Below are 21,701 nucleotides of genomic sequence, written 5' to 3'. Positions count from 1 at the left end.
TCCTCTTGTTCCCTTTTGTGTGCAAGTACATGTAGCTTCCAGAAGATGGCAGCACTAGAACAAAATGTGCTGATCACAATTCTCTCAGAGCCTTGTATGCATAATCATGTGAATGTCTTATGAGTGCCTCTTCCTGAATCACAAAATCAAAGAAAATCTATTATCAATGCCATGTCTTTTTATTCTATAATGGACACCAACTGTGTCCTAAATGTAACAAAAGTAACAAAAAGGCCAATTTAAACTAGAAAAAAATTACAAATCCCGCAGACTACTCCAACTTGCATCGTTAGGAAATTTTATTAGCAATGTTTTGTTCAACTGACCTTCCACAGACTTAAAAAGCCCATTAAAAAGACATTTCAAAAGGGAAAAAATATAAAATTTGCCTACAAAATTTAAAGCACAGGCGTACTCACAAAGTACACAGACTGACTCTTATCTGAAAGACTCCTCTGGGTGCTATAAGAGTAAGGTGCCATTTAGAGCATCTGTTTTCTTTAGCTGTCTCCAGAGACGGTGATGAGAACACTGCGGTACGGCGGCCACTCAGTGAAAACATGGTGGCTGCTGGCCCTGATCCTGCAACAGCAAGAGGAAACCAGGCACACTGTGTGCCCTCTCAGTGCCTCTGCCAACCACTCTCCATCTACAGGCTGTAATTAGAGTGAAACCAAACTAACCCGCTCTCTGAAAAACACACAGGAAACAAAAAACTGATCTCATCGCACACATATCCTCACACTAGAAACAGAACACTGTGTAAGAGATAATGTATTGTATAGTCAAACTCAGCCAGTTATTCACCCTGATGGTCAACAGAACTACAATGTGTAATGGAGGGGTCTTGTATCACCCTGAAGGGAGTTTTTTGTTGTAATAACCTGCTGATGGTACACTATCCCCAGATTACACATGCATAATGACCAGATAAATACGTGGATATAAAATATTGATTTAAGTTAGTTATTTTACATTTTTACCTATATATATATATATATAAACAATCTGAGGTGTGTTTCCAAAAAGCAACTATGGTCGCAATTTCCGTCGTTACCAATAGAGTTCAATAGAACTAATGACTATAGTTAGCTAACGATGGTTTTGGAAAATGCACCCCTGCCTAGCAATAAAGATGAACACTGCGACAGCATATTGATACTTCAGTCCTCTGAGGTCATTTACAAAATACAAAAAGTATACAAAATACAAACACCCACTTTTTCAGTCAGATTTTTTTTTTGGCATTTTGCTTTTTATTATGATAGGACAGTGTAGAGTAGACAGGAAGCAAAGTGGGAAAGAGAGAAGAGGGGGCGGGGTCTGGAAATGTACTCAAGCCGGGATTCAAACTCAGGACGCCCGCAATGTAACGCCATTATACTGTATGTTACCATTGGGATTTTTAAAAAGGCTTTGTTGGAAAGTTGTAAGCCATGAACCAAACCATCAAGCTATGAGGTGAATGCAAATTTGATTTGAATTAAAAAAACTATTTGAAAATTGAACAAAAAGATACAAGACTTAATGGCTTTAATGAGGGAAAGAACAATATGACAATCAAAATAAAAACGATTGAGAAATATTAAACTACTGATTCAAAAATGCTTATATTAGAAGCAATATGATAAATTTATTGCAAAATATGCATATATAAACAAATATTTAAGTAGTTTGAGAGCATAGGGAAACTGAATGTATATCATTCGCAGTGCTTCATGGGAACAGGCATTGCTAAAGAGTTTTCTGGTGGAATTTGCTCGTTTTGATTCTGATTAGTGGACTCAGTCAGTTATCTTTACATAAATGAGATCTTTACTTTTGGAACCCAGCTGTTGCTCTCTATATAGTATTGCCATGAAACATCTGACTGCAACTGAGCAGTCAGAATCAAATATTCTAGAAACAGGTAATGCACAACAACAAAAAAGAAACAAAATTGCATTTAAAACAAAAGTACAAATGAACACATTCTGTGACAGAGGGCATCCATTATGTCTGACTCATAAGAAACAGATCAGCTTTCAGCAACACAACCGGAAAGACGGTATGCATCATTTACAAGACGGTCTCAAATTAAAAGTGGTGTTAACCATGAAAACTGAATAATCATGTGTTTTACCACCGAAAGGGCAATTAAAACAAAACATCAAAGTGTTGGTCTATGATGATGTGATGAAGATGTGGTGCTTTTTTGATTCCTGGGTTCTTTTTTGTGTGTTTTGCCCAGTTTGAACTTTAAAATGGGCATGGAATGTGTGTATGCGTGTGCTAGACTGTGGCGGGACTGTGTGTCTGTGAGGGATGTGGCGCAACGAGGGCAGATTCTCATGCGAGTGGCGTGTGGACTGTGTGTAGAGAGACTAGCGTGTGAGCGTGGTGTGTGTTTATGTTAGTGAATGTTTAGGCTTGAGAGTGTGTGTGTGCATGTGTGGGTCTAGTCCTCCATTCTTTTGGCACCAGTAGAGTCAGTGCTGCCACCACAGCTTCCAGTATGGGCCACCACAATCACATGAGGCCAGCTTTCCCACGGGGAGGGGCCACGGAGAGAATAAACGCTAAAGAAGGAATATGACCCACACAGAGGAACAGGCAGGGTAGATATTTTCCTGTCAACATGAAAATATGGCAGTCTGTATCGGAAAAAAAAGTCAGTTTAGGACGTCTGACCTAAGTTCATGCTCCTTTATCATGTTCCATTACCAGTGTATTGTTGCTTTGATACAGTGCCTTTATCTTTCCACATTTCACATTATACTATGCAGACTGTGGCTATTTTAGCACTTGTTTAATGTACTAGGAGAGCCACCCCAGCTAAACAGTTCATCATTGCGAAGTTTGTCATTTTAATAATAACTTCCAATTAAAGCTTCAAACAACAATGCCTTGGGTTGCATGCACTCATTTGTAATTTACAATAGAATCTAAGAACCTATCAAACCGGTTTACTTACAAGATACAGTGATAACAGTATCTCATCCTCTAATAAACATCATTGCCCTCTACTGGTCATGTTCTGACAAAATCATCTGAATACTCAAATGAACAGCAGTTACATCATTAGTGAGGCTTGAGGTTCTTGGTTATGCAAAATTAAAATAATAATATTTTTAATGCATAAAAAAGCCTTCTAATATCTTCAGCTTTTAAATAAAATATGATTGATACCACCAATTTATACCACTGTCCATGGAGCTCTTAATCCAGTGAAGATAGTGAGAAATGTGTGTGTAATCATTTGGCTTATCAGGTTCTGCTCAGCCCAATCCCCAGCTAGTGATCCCGGATGGGTACCATGTTTATCAGCCTCACACTTAAGTAGACCTCCAGAATCACCCTGCCAGTCCAGAGTGAAAGGTAAATGAAGCAACCGTGAGCATCCACAGATGCTGCTCACTAAAAACATTCAGACTTCACAGACACATTAGAAGAACAGAGAAAGAACAAGTAACACAACCAAAACAAATTATAAAAAATTATAATTCACAACTGACACACATACTCATGCCACATATTTAGACATGAGGACAGAAACTGAATATTCCTTAATCATGTAAAATGATGTTCCTTTTAGTTTAACTTCCAACTGAAAATGGCTTATGTTATTGTGGGCATCGTGTCTTGAATTTTGACTAGCTACAGCAAAATACTTTTATTGTTATATATTTCAGCTGGAAACGTACAAAGAGTTTGTGAGTGTACTTACAGGAAGAGACAGTAAGCTGCAGAGAATACTTGCCACTCGTTTGCAATGATGGATCCACCACAATAATGCTTGCCAGGGCAATTTAGCCATTCTAGTGTAAACACCCCCAACGCCTTGATTGTGAAGTTGTGTGATTTTCCACAATCCATCATCCCTGTGACAAAGAAGCATTCAGAATGGCTGTTTTCAGAGATTCTGTTAGACAGTTTTCTTTTCATTTTTCAAGATCATGTTCCTGTGATCTTTGAAGAGATGTATAACCCCACTTTATACAAAAAGTGCATGAAAGTCAGTGTCTATTACATGCAGTGTTACTCTAATACACGTACACCTGCAGCACCATGGACAGCAACAATCCAATCAACATGACCCTGAGGATGACTCTTCTGTCTCCATTTACACATATCAATCCAGCAACAGCTTGTTCTGTCTTTTCACATTAGCTACAGATCTTGTGCAAGAATAAAATCTCTGCATGCTAGCACTTCCTTTCAAAAGGGGCATCATTACAATGCATAAAACTATGTAATCCATAATATTTTTGATTGACTGGGAAGCCTGAAGTTACTCCTTTGAAATGTTAATGCACTCATGGTGTTCTTTAGTTCGATGGAAAAAAAAGATTTCAATAGCTAGCATTACATATTCAACCTTGTCATCATCCAATGAGAGCAAAAGAAGGTAAAGAAAAGCTGACAGTGGTAGACATCATAAAACTGAAACCATCAAACATCACCCTGCAGTCCAGCCAGGGTGTTCTAGAGTAAACACACATAGGATTTTTTAATTTGCAATTGTGAGATTATATCTCACATTTCTTCGAAAAAAGTAAACATTTCGAGATATAAACTCGCAACTGCGAAAAAAAGACTTGTGAGTTTATATCTAGAATTTCTCGCAATAGCGAGTTTATATACCGCAGTTCTGACTTTATAACGAGCAATTTGAGTGCGTTTTTAAATGCGAGTTTATCTGAGAATAAAAAAGTCAGAACTGACTTTTTAAATTTTTACCAATTACCTTTTTTTTTTCATTCAGTGGCGGAACTAGGCATCCATTCTACCGAAAAGGAAATGCCGCAGCACAATCATCGTCCACCACTGACACTGACTTAAACTGAATTACTGCTAGGGTATATACGATTTTTAAAGCCATTCACATTTGAGTCTGAAGTGCAAAGTTACACCAATGTTTTTTTTTTTTTTAATTACCAGATATCAGTAAATATCAGGGTAAAAGGCTGCACTTTAAAGCAACTATAACTTTTTTCTCTTACCTTGAAGTATCAATTTCAAAATCATTCTGATGGTATCCTGACTTATAATAAAGTGAATGGCTTCTGTATCTTTCTCACGCTTATTCCCGCTAAAAGTCCGTTAAAAGAGTATGTAAATTCGGTGAGCAGGTACGAAATTACGCGAAAAGATTGCTTTACTGCAGCAACAAATGAACATGTATTGCTATATTTACGACAGTGATTTCCACTCAGTTAACTAGGGGGCTCCAAAGTCGCAAAAACACACAAAACTACACACAACAGGGCCTTAAACCCTATTCGCACGGGATTAGTATTATCTGGGGACCTTGTGTGATTTTGAAATTACCCCCCCACATCTGAATTTCGTGTGGTGCATTCGCACGGGATAAGCGAAGCCTGTGATTTTACTGGAATTTACTGACTTGTCTCCCGGATACCCGGATGTCAAGCCTTTGAGAGTCCCGTTCTATGGTCCAGATGGATTTAAAAAAAAGAAACTCATATAGTTTCTTGTGCTGTGTCATTTACATTTCACCAGGTTAAAATAATATCTCAAGCTTTATGCTTATGTAACACATTAACCTCAAAACCTTTTCAGCTTTCTCTTTCTGCAAACTGTATGGTGTAGCGATATGATGACAGCTGTCAGGGCTCAGTATGATGATGCAGCCCTCAAGGAGGCCTTTAATATCTGCCTGGATGACCCTCTGCCACGGTGGGAGATGGAGCAACTGAGAATACTGGACTTCTGGGACTTCTCCAACTATTTGTACCGCCGCAAGGGTTGGCAGATACTTACACCACCAGAGTCCACCTGCTGTGATCACCCCATCCTCTTTCCCTCATCGAGTCAAGTTCCCGATCCTCTTCTGACTCCATCGATGAAACGGAGGTTGAGAAGGAAGAGGGCGGCTCAGACTGTTGCAGCCATCTCTGAGTCCATAGAGTCAACTGAGGCCATTCCAGTCACTCCAGAGTCAGTGATTGAGTCTGTACTTGCAGCCCCGGAGGGCGTTTCTGAGTCTGTTCCAGTAGCCCCGGAGGGCAGTTCAGCAGCCCACGAGGGCAGTCAAGAGCCAACTCCCGAGTCTGTTCCAGTAGCCCTGGAGGGCAGTTCAGCAGCCCCTGAGGGCAGTCAAGAACCAACTCCCGAGTCTGTTCCAGTAGCCCTGGAGGGCAGTTCAGCAGCCCCTGAGGGCAGTCAAGAACCAACTCCCGAGTCTGTTCCAGTAGTCCCGGAGGGCAGTTCAGCAGCCCCCGAGGGCAGTCAAGAATCTACTCCCGAGTCTGTTCCAGTAGCCCCGGAGGGCAATTCAGCAGCCCCCGAGGGCAGTCAAGAGCCAACTCCCGAGTCTGTTCCAGTAGTCCCGGAGGGCAGTTCAACAGCCCCCGAGTGCAGTCAAGAATCCACTCCCGAGTCTGTTCCAGTAGCCCCGGAGGGCAATTCAGCAGCCCCCGAGGGCAGTCAAGAGCCAACTCCCGAGTCTGTTCCAGTAGTCCCGGAGGGCAGTTCAGCAGCCCCCGAGGGCAGTCAAGAATCTACTCCCGAGTCTGTTCCAGTAGCCCCGGAGGGCAATTCAGCAGCCCCCGAGGGCAGTCAAGAGCCAACTCCCGAGTCTGTTCCAGTAGTCCCGGAGGGCAGATCAGCAGCCCCCAGGGCAGTCAAGAATCTACTCCTGAGTCTGTTCCAGTAGCCCGGAGGGCAGTTCAGCAGCCCCTGAGGGCAGTCAGGAATCTACTCCCGAGTCTGTTCCAGTAGCCCTGAAGGGCAGTTCAGCAGCCTCCGGGGGCAGTCAAGAGCCAATTCCCGAGTCCGTTCTAGTAGCCCCGGAGGGCAGTTCTTCAGCTCCTGTGGAAGGTCAAGAGCCAGCCCCTGAGCCCGCTCCACTGTCAGCTCCAGCCCCTGAGTCTGCTTCAGTCCAGCAGCCTGTCAACCCAGAGGCTGTAAAGTCTGCTCCAGTTCTCCTAGAACTAGGAGTCAACTGTAGTCATTCCAGAGTCAGTCAAGTCAAGCCCAGTCACTCCAGAGTCTAAGTCCGCTCCAGTTCTTCTAGAACCAGTCAAGTCCATTCCAGCCTCTGAGTCCGCTCCAGTGTCTGCTTCAGGCCCAGTGCTCAGCCCAGAGCAACCTCGTAAGCGGAGGAGGAAGAGGATTCGTGTTTTACAGTCCACTGTTATGCCTGCAGCCCCGGAGGGTGCTCCAGAGTCACCTCCTGAGTCTATTCCTGCAGCCCCAGAGGATATTTCAGCTGCCCCTGCGGGCGCTCCTAAATCTGTTCGAGCAGCCCAAAAAGGCATTCCTGTTTCAGCCCTGGAGCCTGTACTAGACTCCGTTCCAGGCCAAGAGGCTGTCTCTGTTAGTCTTGTCACAACCACAGAGGCAATCCCAGAGTCATCTGCACCATCTTTCAAGGCCACAGAGACCATCTCTGAGCAGTCATTTTGTCCTGTGACTAAGGTGACAGTGTCTGAACCTCCTGTTTTGCCCAGAGAAGCTATTCCTGCAAGTCATGTCATGCCCACAGAGCCCAGTCCAGCCAGTCGTGCCATGCCCACGGACATCATCCCTGAGTTGCTTGTCCTTCCCATTATGGCCAGTGAGGCCATCCTCAAGCAGCCCGCTGTTACTGGCCAGGCCATGGATGCCAGTTTGAAGCAGGCCACTGTTTCTGTTTGTGACACAGAGGCCATTCCCGAGTGGCCAGGTCTCACTGCCACAGGCTCAGAATCCGCTCCAGTCCTCCAGTCTTTAGAATCAGTCTTTGAGTCCACGGCAGTCCCAGACTCAACTCTAGCCTCAAGAGCCACCCCAGATTCGTCTCCAGTCCCAGACTTGGCTCCACTCCGAGAGTTTACTCTAGAGCTAGTCCCAGTCCAGAAGCAGCCAGAGTCCTTCTTAGAGCCAGTCCCAGAGTCTGTTCCAGAGCCAATCCTAGATCCAGAGTCTGTTCCAGAGCCCGATTCGCACGGGACTAATATTATCACAGGACCTCGGTGTTCGGCGAAATATGGTAGGTCATTTGCGAGGGAATTTTTACTTTACAAATTACAGACATGGCCGATTCGCACGGGATTAAGATCACAGACAACCTCCGCAATTATTACAAATGACTGGAGGTCACCAGGTAATACTAATCCCGTGCGAATAGGGCTTTAGCCAGTTTATGAGGTCACCGAGGTCCGGACCTCGGCAAATTTTTCATGTTCAAAAATAAAATGTGTTCTCTGAATGACTAATTTGCTGTTAAACTCCTAATATGAATGTCTGCATGTATAATTCAGTTTAATTCAGAATGTTTAGCGTCCGTGGTATAAAAATGATCGCAGCTAGACGCTGGCGTAATGAACAAGGCTTGCGAGAGTTGTGAGTGAGGGCGCGAGCTCCAGCTCCAGCTATTATAAGCGATTTTTACTTGTCTTTTCCACTTAATTTAACACTTTAGATAGTTAATAAAGTAGGAATTTGCGGCTTATGGTCAGCGATATCTTTATCTTATCTTATTTGCAAAAGATTTTAAATAAATGTGGTTTATTTTTATTTATAGGTTTTTGCTTATTTTAATAGCAATATCTGGCACTTAAACTGGCAGTAATCAAAAAAGTCCATGGACAGGTTATTGCTGACAAGATACGACATTCGGTAAGGGAAACGCAAAAAAAAAAAAAAAAAAATCATGATATTATCTGTCAGAAACGTTATCAACGCTGTCAAAATCTGTAGCATTTAATACTAGTGCAGAGATCTGTAGAACAAGTAGGTTACAGAATGAAATGAAATACGCAAACACTAGCCATGAAGAAGTCCATGCTAAGTCAGTATAGTAGTTAAATTTTCACAAATCATGCTATATAAACATTCATAAGAGCACTAGACAAAGTTATCAGCTATATAATGATTATAAATAAAAACTATAACAGCAATATGTATGGTTGCATGAATAATAAACAACTGATAAAAATGATCCACCCCATAAATATAGTAAAGTATTAACAAATTTTGATGCAATAAATAGGGTATGATTTAAAAATGATCATCCCTCCAAAACAGAGAAAACATCTTTCACAAACATCTACATTTCTGTCTCTTTTAAAGTGTTAATAGTGTATATAATTAGTTGTATTTATAGGGGTTATATTATTGCACAATTCTATAATAAGGGGTTATTATAGAAACCCCCTGGACCTCACTAATTTTCAAAGCCTGGCTACAGCCATGCAGTTGGTTTAAAAGTCATAGGCCTAATAAAAACAAGTTTAAAACAAACCAGTCACGGCTGATTTGACAGGATTACAATCAGTAAAGTGCGTAAATTTTTACTTGCATTTTGAAGGTGCAAAGTCAGTAGAAGAGAAAGGATTGTTTTAAACATTTCTAACATTTGTACACATTCAAATAAATGATGTTCTTTTGAACAGAAATATTAAGCAGTACAAATGTGTCCGACATTGATATTCTTAAGCGTCAAGAATGCTGTAAATTCAGCTTTGACATCAAAGAAATGTTAAATTTTTTAATATATATATATATATATAACATTGAAAACAGCATTTTTAATACTTTCAAATACTTTTCAAAAATTCTAATATTTGTAATTTCACAATATTACAGTTTTTACTGTATTTTTAATTAAATCAATACAACCTTGGTGAGCATAAGACAATTCTTTCAAATCATATATATATATATTTATATAAATCTTACCAACCCCAAACTTGGGCTCAGTTATGTTACCTGTTTTACCTAAAGGGTAATATTAGCATGCAAAAACTTTCTTCAAATCCTTCTCAAACATAAATTGAATTCAAACTCAACATTACATTTGTTTATTCATTTTATTGTTTTATATCATTAGGAAAAAGCATAGAGTAGGGGGCCTTGACAGCGTGCAGCATTGAATCCTGTTTGTGTACAGAGCTGATAGGCCAGAATAATCATACTGTGCAGCTTATAGCCTTTGCACGCTCAAAGCGCTTCTCACGAGACATGATGATGTGCCTTAAGCAATCGTCAAGTCTATTTGACACTGTTCATGTAAAAAGCTTCTTTTACAACTTGGCCTAGCTTTGGCTTTCGTTAAGACACAGAAAAACAAACCGTGGATATCAATCCATTGAAAAGCAGCTTGTTGCATTAAATGCTACTATTATACTTGTAGTTTTACATACTGCATTACCTTATTAAAGAGGTAAGTAAATGATGCTTATAGCAAATAATACTTGAGGGGGGAAACTTCTGAAGCATTTAAGACCCCTCACACTAGTCAGGGTCAGTATAGCTTAAGTAGCTGGATACAAAGAGCTTACAATCGTTGTGTATACAAAAACAGAGCCATGATAATCTGAATATTACTTCCAGATCACATCTGAAAAAAAAAAAAAGTCAAAAACAATATGTACACAATCCTGTATGCTTGAGACAGGTCACATTTCTACCCAATGAACCAATATTGTGAGAAACAGTGATTTCTATGATGGTGAAAACTTCTCATTTAATTGCCAAGTTAAGTTCTACCTGAGTTGGCATATCTATTAGGGGTGTATCTATCCAATCTCATCTTTTAACTATTGCATATGACAATTAAGAGACTGTTAAGCTCTTAAAATTCACACAGACTCCAAACTGGGTTCAGTGCGGCCATTCTGTCAAATTAAACACCTGTCCTGCAGGTTTCTCTAGACTGCTCGCTTGAGATAATAACAGTGAAACGGTTGTATATGAGAACACTGAGAAATGAAAGCAAACAGCTTTAGCAGAATGAGAAAGTTACTAGTTTGCACCTTACGCATCTTTCCCTCTTGCGGGAAGCGTTAAGACTGTCTTGGAATGCACGATATACGGTATAGAGTAAATATTGCCGTTACTACAAGCGTGATTACTGTAGATACATAAGAGTGGCCTCCCTACCACTAGAGGCACCAGAGAATTTAGCGTGTCAGGCTTGGCTGAGAACAACCACGTCAAGCCACTTTGGAACAAAAATTGGTTAATCGTCATCAGTAGCCTCCCTTTTTGATTCATTCAATTTCCGCTCCATGAGTTGAGAGGTCGGGCTTGGAGGAGACACCACTTCCACAGGAGGTAGCATGGCACCTTCTGGCTCAATGTCTTTTCTCTGAGAGAGCTCCTCCTGGATACAAACACATCACGTTCAAGTGAACAATCCTGACCACAAAAGCAGTCCAAGTAGTGCATTAACAACAACAACCTCTAACCTGCTCAGAGAACCGCTGACTCATGACTTGATCTCCAAACTCCTGAGTCTCGACCTCTTCGCTGTTGGAGTGGCAGCTGGGGCTGGGCACCTCTATCCCATGGCTTTCCAGTATGGCAGCCTCTGAGCAAAAGAGACAGAAAGTGTATTAACGATGTTAACAATGACAGTTCAAAAGTTCATATGTAGCAGTCACACTGCAAAGGCTAATATCAAAGGGCCAAAGAAAAATACAAAAAAAAGTCAAACTGATTAATGCTCCCCCAAAATAACATCATCTAATTACCTGTAGACAAGTCACATGATTATACACTAATATACACTGTTCAAAATGTTGGGGTCAGTAAGATTTTTTTTAAATAAATGAATACTTTTATTCAGAAATAATGCATTAAATTGATCAGAAGTGACAGTAAAGACATTTATAATACATTTACATTTAGTCATTTAGCAGGCGCTTTTATCCAAAGCGACTTACAAATGAATAAATTAATAATAGAATTATAAAATTTCTATTACAAATACATGCTGTTCTTTTGAACTTTCTATTCATCAAAGAACCCTAAAAAACTGTTTGCACAAAAACATTAAGCAGCTGTTTCAGGGGTTTCTGTCCCCCTCACTTCTGAAATGATGGCTACGCCCCTGAGCTGTTTTCAACATTGAAAATAATACGAAATATTTCTTGAGCAGCAAGTCAGCATATTAGAATGATTTCTGAAGGATCATGTGACACTGAAGACTGGAGTAATGGCTGCTGAAAATTCAGCTTTGCCATCACAGGACTATTTAATGTATTCAAATAGAAACCAGTTGTTTTAAATTTTAATAATATTCCACAGTATTTCTGTTCTTACTGTATTTTTGAGCAAATAAATGCAGACTTGGTGAGCATAAGAGACTCAAAAACATTACAAAAATCTTACAGAGACCAAACCTTTGAACAGTAGTGTATAAATAATTATTTTTAGTAGCCAGGGTTCATTACTGGATGGGGGCCCACAGATATACAGTTCTTGATTTGGTTCTTAAAATAAAACTGTTTTGTTGGCTTAATGTGAGGAATATTCCACATAGAGTACTGGAGAAAAGTAGAAAACTTCAGGCTTCCTAGATAATCGTTTAATGCTTGTGTCACTTAAAATGAGTGACAACCTGTCAGACCATCATTTTTGCCATCTCACCTATGTTGGCACGTCTCTTCATCTCCTTCCTCCGATTGGCAAACCAGTTGTACACTTTGAGCGCAGTGACTCGTTCAAATTCTGAAAGTTTGCATCCTGAAACAACATTTATATAACAAATTAATCACTTAAATCAATACGTAAAGGCATTTATACATTCAGTGAGGCAGGGGAACATTTGCAACAAAGATGGCAACGCTACAACTAGTCTGGGTCTGAGGCAGTTCAGATACTGATTGCAATCACTTACCAGGTTTTTGAATGACAGCATTACAGGCATTGGCAATTTCCTCTCTTTTGGCCTCATCAGGATACTGATTCTCTATAAAGAAACTGAGAACAAACAGAGCGAATCAGAACAAGACTTGTGATATCATGATCATTGTTCAACCAAAAGGAAGGCCTGAGAACACTGTGTAACACTGCAGATTAATAAAACAGGCTACTTAATGTTTATGACATAATGACATTAAGTGTAAAAATGTTTGTGAATGAAGAAAATATTTCATATTTAAGGGTACACTGCCACCATAACTCACTACAAAAATATGGGGTTTGTGCCATTAAAATTTAGAATTCCTATGGTGACTCAACCACAGGATGGATATTGTTTAAAAGAAAAAAGAAAAAGAAAAATTATAATATATTATAAATGCACATATTGGAGTGAATTCCATTGTATTATGTGCTTATCACTCTCATAAATAATTTCCTATATGTACAGAAACGGATTCCTTGAAAAAAAGAACGAGACTTGTATTTAACGGCAGCATGTCTACGTTTTAGAGAGTTTTATCTCAAAGGAGTCATGCAAATGTTCTTTTACAGATGTCACCCTGAGAAACAATTTCTGTCTGAATAGTGCCAAAGACAGTAATGCTCTGTGATTTACCTCTCCATGATTGACTGGCACTCCTTTCTCCAGGTGAAGCGACTACCTCTGCGCAGTCTAAAAGGCCCAACTGCTGCCCTGTCTGCGGGGCTTCCAGCCAACCTCCAGTCAGGCTCCTCTTTAACCAGTGAACGCATGGACAATGTGGCACCTGTTATGAACATTATCCAAAAATAGGGAATATAGAACTTAAAACGCATACAAACCAAAAGACAAGCAAATATGAATTCACCACACATGTAGTTAAACACAAATAAAGGGATGGTTCACCAAAAATAGCATTTTTTTGTTGTTTAATTACTGAAGTTGTTTCAAAACAGCATGACTGTCTTCCATGGAACACAAAAGGAGATACTTAAAGCAGATTGTCTGCTGCTCTTTTCCATAAAATGGTCCCTGGTCCCCATCCACTTTCATTGCATTTGTGTTCCATGCAAGAAAGAATGTCATACAGGTTTAGAACACCATGAGAGTGTAATGTTCTATGAAATCTAAAACCACCTTTCCACTAGTTCCGGACGTTTGTCGCATTTCGCCCCCTAGTGGCAGTCGTAACTGGTTGTGACGCACGTGTATTTCCACACAAAACAAATGACCGTAATACGCTTGAAAGAAAAGCCCAATGGGTTTTCTAGAGCTAATCAACTTAATGAATTTTGTAATTAGTATTTCAGATTTTTTATAACTGCCTGTTTTACGAAAATAGTATTTAAAGAATAATGTACTAGTGCAAGAATATTGTTAATTCTAATCTCACAATTTATTTTTAAATATCTTATTAGAATCGCATATGGTCTAGCTGCAAAAGTTAAAATATTTCAACTCATCCGAAGCTCAAATCGGATCTGAAATTTCACTTATGCATACGATCAGAACTCCACGCACCTGCCGTACTACTCTCCACTGGAAATGAATGACTTTTGGTCTATTATTTTTGGAGATTGTGAAAAGGTGGCTTAAGACTCAAAGAGAACAAATATTAATTTCCCGAACCAGGTGTACTGAATTGAAGCTGTGTTTCCCTGCTGCATGGACGTTACCTGACTGGGACTGGTGAGCAGAGTACCAGGGGAGGAGGTGCATCAGCAGTTCTCTCTGCCTATTCCAGGGAGTGTCAGTCCTGCTCCTGGGGACCTGAGCATGCTGGTTTTCACTCCTTCTGATTCCTTTAACCCATTTAGGCAATCAGAAAACTGTGTTAACCAGAGTCCCTTCGAGGGCCGAAAACTTGCTGTTAATGGTGACGTCCGTTAACAAATATTAACAGAGCTCAATGAAAATCCTTCGAGAAAACTTCATTGTATATAACAGTGTTAATAGACATTCAAAGTGATTAGGTTCTTGGAGCCATGCTCAATTCTCTAGCGCTGTAGAGAATGTAAAAGCGTCATGCTCAGGGCTCTGTTAGTAGGGTCAGGTGTTAATTGCACCTCAGTGCAGAGAGGACAAGAAAACCAGCATTTGACAAACCCAGGATCAGGACTGAGAGCTACAGAAGAAGGTCTAATCTGGGAGATGGAGAGCAGAAGTGGTCCTGGAGGGCTTCACATTACTTAATTAGCTCCTTTACGCATCAACACGTTCTTTATATTATAAATGCGAGATGATGCGGGTGTTGGCAGTGTTACAGCCTAAAAGGGTTTAAGGCTCATTTCCGCCTCACACAACCTACACTTCTTGAATGTGCCAAAAACAGCATTAACCTAAGCGCATAATTGATGGGAAATGACACCAGTTGATTGAATTTAAATTCAGTGCGGCAACATAGCATGTCCTTCCAATACACAGTCCTGATTTATTTAATGTAAAGCCCTCAAGGACCATGCAAACTATATAGGGAAGATAAGGCAGAATAGCAAATGAAGACCAAAAAAAAATGATCAAAACTAAACATAAAACTGTATTCCTATTTAAGCCAGCCCCAAGTCCAAAATTCAGGCCACTGCCTTATGTTTGGCAAATCATCTCCCTGCAGAGGAACCACAACTCACCTGGGCTGCTGCGCTCCAGCAGGTACCAGCGATAGAACGCCCTGCGTTTGGAGTCGCTCATCTCCAGCCCCTGCTGCAGAAGCCACTGAGAGATGTAGCTCTGACTGATACCTGCAGAATATCATACAGTCATAAAAAGGAAAATAACCAGTGAAAGAAATGGCAGGAAAAGTAGAACGCACCAAAATAAAACCAAATACTCTGGAAATGCCATGCCAGGGTTATTATTGGTAACTAAAACTATTAAAAACATTTTTGTTAATTTAAATACATTTTTTAAATAAAATAAAATAAAAATGTTAGATGAAAAACTAGAAACTAAACAAAAATTTGAAATGTTGCCTTTGCAACTTAACTGAAACAATTAAGTTTTAGCACTAAAATTACTAACTAGAAAATAAATAAAAAATAAAACTGAAGTAAAAATGAAAAACAAAATAGTAATATACAATACCAAAAGCATGTAAAATAACTAAAATTACAATGAAAAATGCAAATATAAAAATAAAAGCTAATTCAAAATACTAATAGTATAAGTAATACTAAAATAAGATTGCTTGCTTCATTTAATTGGTGTGATTTTACAAAGATATACAAGGTCCAACCATTTCTAAAATATTGTTTAAATAAAATAGTTAAATAATAGTTCAGCATGTGATCAATGTAATATTGACTCACAACAAACTTAAATTTCAAACAAACATCTTACTTTTTTGACACGCACTATTATGTTTGGAAAAATGAACGTCCTTGAAATAAACTGAATTCGATACTACAAGCACATCTGTACCCAATCTGTACTCTGTGTATTTAATGAGATCCAGTGCAGATATTTCACTGTATAAAGAATAATCTGTGTAATAAATAAAGTAAAATGCAAGGAAATGCAAACTAAACTTGTAATAACAGTTAGTTTCCAGTGATTTTGTTGTGCAGACATTTTCGATATCTGTCTGAATTTCTCTATGCACTTGTCACACATGCACTAGTTTCACATGCTTGCAGTTCGTTCCTTCATGTCAACGTTTGGGTTATCAAAGTTGTGGTTGGCCTAGATTTTCTCTGTCTGACAGTCTTGATCGGCAAAATTTTGGAGCAGCCTTGACATGTAGGAAAATAAAAATATGTATAATATATTTCTCCTGTTCAGCACAGGAAATAATTAATACTTTGTGAATGTACAGTAAATAAATATGTTTAATGGATTTAGATGTAAAAACAATACTTTAAGTACCCCATTTTCTGATGGTTTGCATGATAAGAAAACTGCCTCTGTTGGCTACACTTTTTCCACTGAAAGACAGAAAGCATTCAGAGTACCTGTGACTTGTCCCACAATTGCCTGCGAGATCCTTCTGTTATTGAGAAAAGCCTTTATCTCTTCTTTTACAAGGTTGCTGTCCCTCCTACAGTCCAAACAAAGACAAGCATTTTTATTTTGTGGTAGAGGTAATACCGTGAAAGAAATTTATACGTTTGTGACAGAAAAATGCATTAAAAAAATTCAATGGAGTTTTGATATAGCACCTAAACAAAATCTCACAGGAACCTCAATTTTTGTGATATCGACTTCAAATTCGGAACATTAATTAGTTAGAAATATAGCTATAATTTTATAGCAATTTTAGATTCCAAGTACAGTGCATTTTCTTTACAGTAAACATTTTACATTTTCATTTATTGAAATGCTTTCATTTCAATAATCTGCTGTTTGTATACTTTAAAAAGAGACCAACCTTTCAACTATTCATGAATTACAACCAAGATTTTCACATCTAGCTTTTATTCCTAAAAATATGGTGATTTTGTAAAAACCTTTGAATTTAATATTTCAATAAATTAAAACAAAAATGTTGAACCTGGCTTTTTACAATGTTCAGATTTCTGTTCAGGAAATGAGTGCATATTTATTAGATAATGCTTATTTTGCGTATTCAAGCATAACATTTCAGAAAATTTTTTAACGTTATCAATCAACTGGAGAAGTATTGGTGATCTCTTTTAGTTAATTATTCCCCTATTCACCTGTGTGTCTTGCCTTAAATGGGGAACATACTGTTTTATGTGCCATTCTCCAGAGCCAAAAAAAAAACAGAAAAAGTATCATTTGAACCAAATGTCCACCTGACCTGATTCAGAAAGGGCTCTTGTTCTCTGAAAATTACACTGTTGCTCAGGGACATTCACTGTCATTATCAGCTTATATTAATCTCTACCTCTCAGTAGACCTGAGAAGAGAAGCCCACAGAAGCAGCTCATAAAAGATACCTCATGTATTCCTCCACCTTCTCCTCCAGATCCCAGTCCTCTTCTGCCAAGTCATAACTAAACGACCTCTGAACTCCGCTGGGTGGGTACATGGGTGGGGGCGAGGCATCATAGCTGTTGCTAGGCGATAATGCAGCATCCATAACAGGGGTTTGTGTGGTGGCTGAGGTAAGAGAGGAGGAGGAAGAGGAGGAGGACGAGGGAGCAGCAGGGGCTGCGGCGGTAGGGGCACTGGGTGGGGCCGAGTGATTGTTGCAGCATGGGGTACGATGGTCTGGATCGAGCCTCTCTAAAGACTCAAGGGCTTGAATGATCTGAGGTTTCGTCATCCCTGACAGCCTTAAACGCTGGAGCAGGTCAATCTGTTCAATGGTATAGCGCGGCTCCACATCACAACACTCCATCCTGACATCTGCAGGACAAGACAGGGTAAAAATAAAGCAAATTATGTTGTGTTGATAATTATATTAACCTTCACTTCTTTATATAAGAAGCGTGTCATTTCTGCATTACTAGTGTGACCACAAAGAACAGCAAAAATAGCAGATTGTAGAATGATTCCATTCTACGGAAGTAAAAATCTAATTATTTTTTTCATAGGAGAATTGATTTTTAACTAAATTTCAAGTCATTAAAGATAGACGTGCTATAAGCTAAAGGTTATTAATTGATTTTAACTTATTTTTTAAAGTTGTGTTTAACAGCAGAATATCTAAAAGCTAGATTACCCATGATTCTGCAGAGAAATCTCCACCAAGCAGAGAATCACAACAAGAAAATTGCGCCAAAATAATTCTTTAGCGCCTGCCCACTTCCATGAACCACATTATAATGACAGAATCAGTTTCCCCATGCTCTCAAACTTAGATATTTGTATGGATGTACATTTTGCAATAAACATAAAATATATTGCTTATGTTTATGTGTATATATATATATATATATATATATATAAACAAGCAACATAAGCATAAACATCTTTATATTACTAGTTTTATGTTTCAACATTGTTTTTATTTTATGTCATTTGCAATGCTTCATGAGATTGTAGTTATTTCTCCCATTAAAGTAAACATTCCTGTGCCTTTTGTTTTCATTCAAAATTTGCTTCAAAGTTTACAGTGTTGTGATTCACCTCATAGCCGGTTAAACATCTTAAACTTTTTTTTAAACCCTATGAGAAAAATGAAAGAAAAATACTTTCGGAACCAAAGCTGCTAAAAAAGTGGGTGGACACTGTTGCAATCTATCGAACAGTAAAAATCTCCCATTGGTCAGCAAAACAGATAGTCTCACACCCAACTCATCCCATTGATTAAAAAAAAACAAAAAAACAGAGAATACTATGAATGGAGGTGGGGCTGTGTACAGGGAAAAAAAGAGAGAAAAATATGTAGTAAAAACGTTCTGTCTATTCCTCACGCTTTGAAACAATATACAAATAAATGTGAATTGAACTGGATTACACAAAGCTGTTCCATAAGGCTTGGAATATATCACAAAAGTCATATGGACCCCTTTGATAATACTTTTATGTTTTTTCCCTCATTTTGAAGCCTGACAGCCTCTGAGGCTCACTCTTTTATATGGAAAAGAGTGAGCAGGACGTTCTTCAAAAATTCACCTTTTATGTTCCACAGAATAAATAAAGTCATACAGGTTGGGAACAACATGAAGGAAAGCAAATAATGACAGTTTTTAATAGTATTATTATTATTGAACTGCAAAAGGGACGCTGAACACGACAATTTGTTCTCTTATATTTCATATTAATGTCAATCTCATGTCATTTTTATTTTCTATCCCTTTACGTCACAAATCAATTATTTTGCTACTTTGCAAACACTGCCATTCCTTCAGGAAATGCAAATCTAGTAGTATACAGTAACTTCATATAAAATGTCTGCACATCATATTTGTTGTCCTACCTGAGATTTGAGGTGATAATCGGCCCGTTGGGAGCGGTTCGGCGCGTGGAGCCACAGCAGGAAGGCACCACTGTCGCATGGTCGAGGAGTCACCCGCAGGGGACAAGGGGGGCTGTCAAAACATCACAATAACTACTAACAGCCAGTCAGCATGTGTCAGTTAGTCATGCTAGAGTAACGATACAAACAACTCGGCTACGGTCTGCTTTAATAACCACCTCAAATAACAGCTAACGCACGTCTGCAATCGTGACTTTATTTTGTGTCAGGCTCGCGCTAACTGGCTAGCCCCAGCGGGCACGCGCTGCTGTGCAGCCGCATATGGAAGAATGTTTTATCTTCGCCTTTGTTTTCACACTTGCAGCTGAGCCCAGTGACTTGGGGACGGCTTTTACTTTTGGCAGACAACCCGGAAAGTCACGCAGTACAATAAAAAGTCACTGCTCTAGTTTTTGAAACAGATTCGCGTCTCGCTATGTCACTTGTTATGACTGCGGGTGTGAGATGCCTTCATAGTAGCACAGCTTTGATGCACAGAGCGCTACAGTAACTGTATTGCCGCTAGCATGAAAAGCTATATGCCCTACACGCAGTTATCCGCCTTACCTCCCCGCGCTACCGTCAAACTGCAGCCGGAGTTGGAGATGGTGCGGTCGGTGCACACCCTGGGTTATATCCCGGCCCTCCCGTGCGCTCACTTGCACTCCGAGGCGCTTCAACTAGCTAATGAAGGTGATCCGAGGAGGGTCACATTGTCCTGGGATGCCGCAGCATAATATTACTGGATATATGGAAGTCAACAATTGACCTCTCACCCGCAGCGACAGTCGGTCCCATGTGGATGCAGGAAGTGGATGCCAGAAGACACTTCCATTCGTTTACTATATTTAATAACATGTAAAAAGATTGTGAAAGTCCTTATGAGGAAATTGTTGGGAGTAGTTGTGAAATATGAAATGTGTATTTACTTTTTGTCAAGTTTGTTTACATTTGTCTGATTTCGCAGGACTGCTATTCTGTACGGATTTATGTTTTCCTTTTTTCATACAATAGCAATAGGAATGTTTACAATGCATCAGTAATCAGTTGCTTGCACTGGGAATATGAGGTTTAAACTGCTGACCACAAATAAATCGTTGTTATATTAATACTATATTATTTAATTATTGCAGTGTGTAGTCAGTCCTACAACCAGCACAACCAATCTGAGGTTTCAAGGTCTGAAAAACAAAAACATTAATCATGACAGACTAAACAATAAAATCTTCATTACTATATATTGTACTATATAATGTACAGTTTAGTCTTTAATTGTATTGGATAAAATAATACACTCACATTAATGCTTTTTTCTATAATGAAAAATGTATTAAGACCTCATTAACTAATGTCGTTTTTTTCTAACAGTTTTATTTCACTCTAAAACAGTTCATCCTGTCTTATAAAAAAAAAATACAGAACGCACACACACACACACAAGTACAAAGCAATAGCTTTCTATAGTTATAGTAATAATCAAGTTATAATAAGTGCCTGAACAACTAACAAATGTTGTAACAAATTATGTTATGTTGGTATTATTTGTTTTGTTTTATTGTAAAACATTTCATCCCGTCTAATAAAAATGACAATACATATACATATACAGTAGTAATAATCAAGTTATAATGAATAAGTGCCCGAGTTTGATCATTTCTGACCAATGATTAAACAAGTTTAAACAGAACTTTCATTCACAATAATCCACAACAGAGTTCTTGGTCCACAAAAAAATAACATACTTTTCTGGAGGGTCAGGTCACCTTTAGTTGTCAGTGCTGTTCATTTTCATTGTCTGAATGAGAAGTCCTCAGGAGACCCGGCCTACATAGAAACCCATCTTAACAGTATTCGTGGTGATCACCAGCCTGGTGCACATCCTGCTGTGGCTGCCCCTCTGTGAGAAGCTGTATCTCATTACGAAAGGCTGATATGAGAGTGCCAGCTCGTACAGACGTAAACGGATGATCCATCTAGCAACTCTGGCCTGCATAGACAATCTAGATAATATCCAGGAGACAATATTATTATAGTCTGCTGACCATCCTCCCTCAGACTTTATTAGTGCTGCTGACTATCTCTTGAACTGGACTTCCTCCCTTCCCCAAATTAATATGCTTTGTTTGAGATGAATGCTTATTGTGTATGATCCAAAGACAAAAACCATTCTGGTCCTGATCAAAACTCAATTTGTGAATACAATGCTGTGCTATTTAGTCTAAA

General features: G+C 39.1%; 1 protein-coding gene across 2 annotated transcripts; it reads right to left on the bottom strand.

The window, feature by feature from the left end:
* Positions 1-9,783: 9,783 nt before the first annotated feature.
* Positions 9,784-20,258, bottom strand: LOC107724285 (homeobox-containing protein 1). Of its 2 annotated transcripts, XM_016533135.1 has the most exons (11): positions 20,046-20,258; positions 19,440-19,551; positions 17,512-17,923; positions 16,564-16,649; positions 15,244-15,354; positions 14,293-14,418; positions 13,253-13,403; positions 12,611-12,693; positions 12,361-12,456; positions 11,178-11,299; positions 9,784-11,092 (listed from the first exon to the last, which is right to left on the bottom strand). In XM_016533135.1, exons 2-11 carry the CDS (start codon positions 19,516-19,518, stop codon positions 10,949-10,951), a joined length of 1,410 nt encoding a protein of 469 aa, XP_016388621.1. In that variant the 5' UTR covers positions 19,519-19,551; positions 20,046-20,258; the 3' UTR covers positions 9,784-10,948. The 2 variants fall into 2 exon arrangements, with proteins under 2 accessions (XP_016388621.1, XP_016388623.1); XM_016533137.1 differs by lacking the exon at positions 14,293-14,418.
* Positions 20,259-21,701: the final 1,443 nt, after the last annotated feature.

The sequence above is a fragment of the Sinocyclocheilus rhinocerous genome, unplaced genomic scaffold (genome assembly GCF_001515625.1).
Source record: "Sinocyclocheilus rhinocerous isolate Xijiao unplaced genomic scaffold, SAMN03320098_v1.1 scaffold574, whole genome shotgun sequence".
In the NCBI taxonomy this organism is placed as follows: Eukaryota; Metazoa; Chordata; class Actinopteri; order Cypriniformes; family Cyprinidae; genus Sinocyclocheilus; species Sinocyclocheilus rhinocerous.
This window is presented reverse-complemented; position numbering and strand designations above follow the sequence as displayed.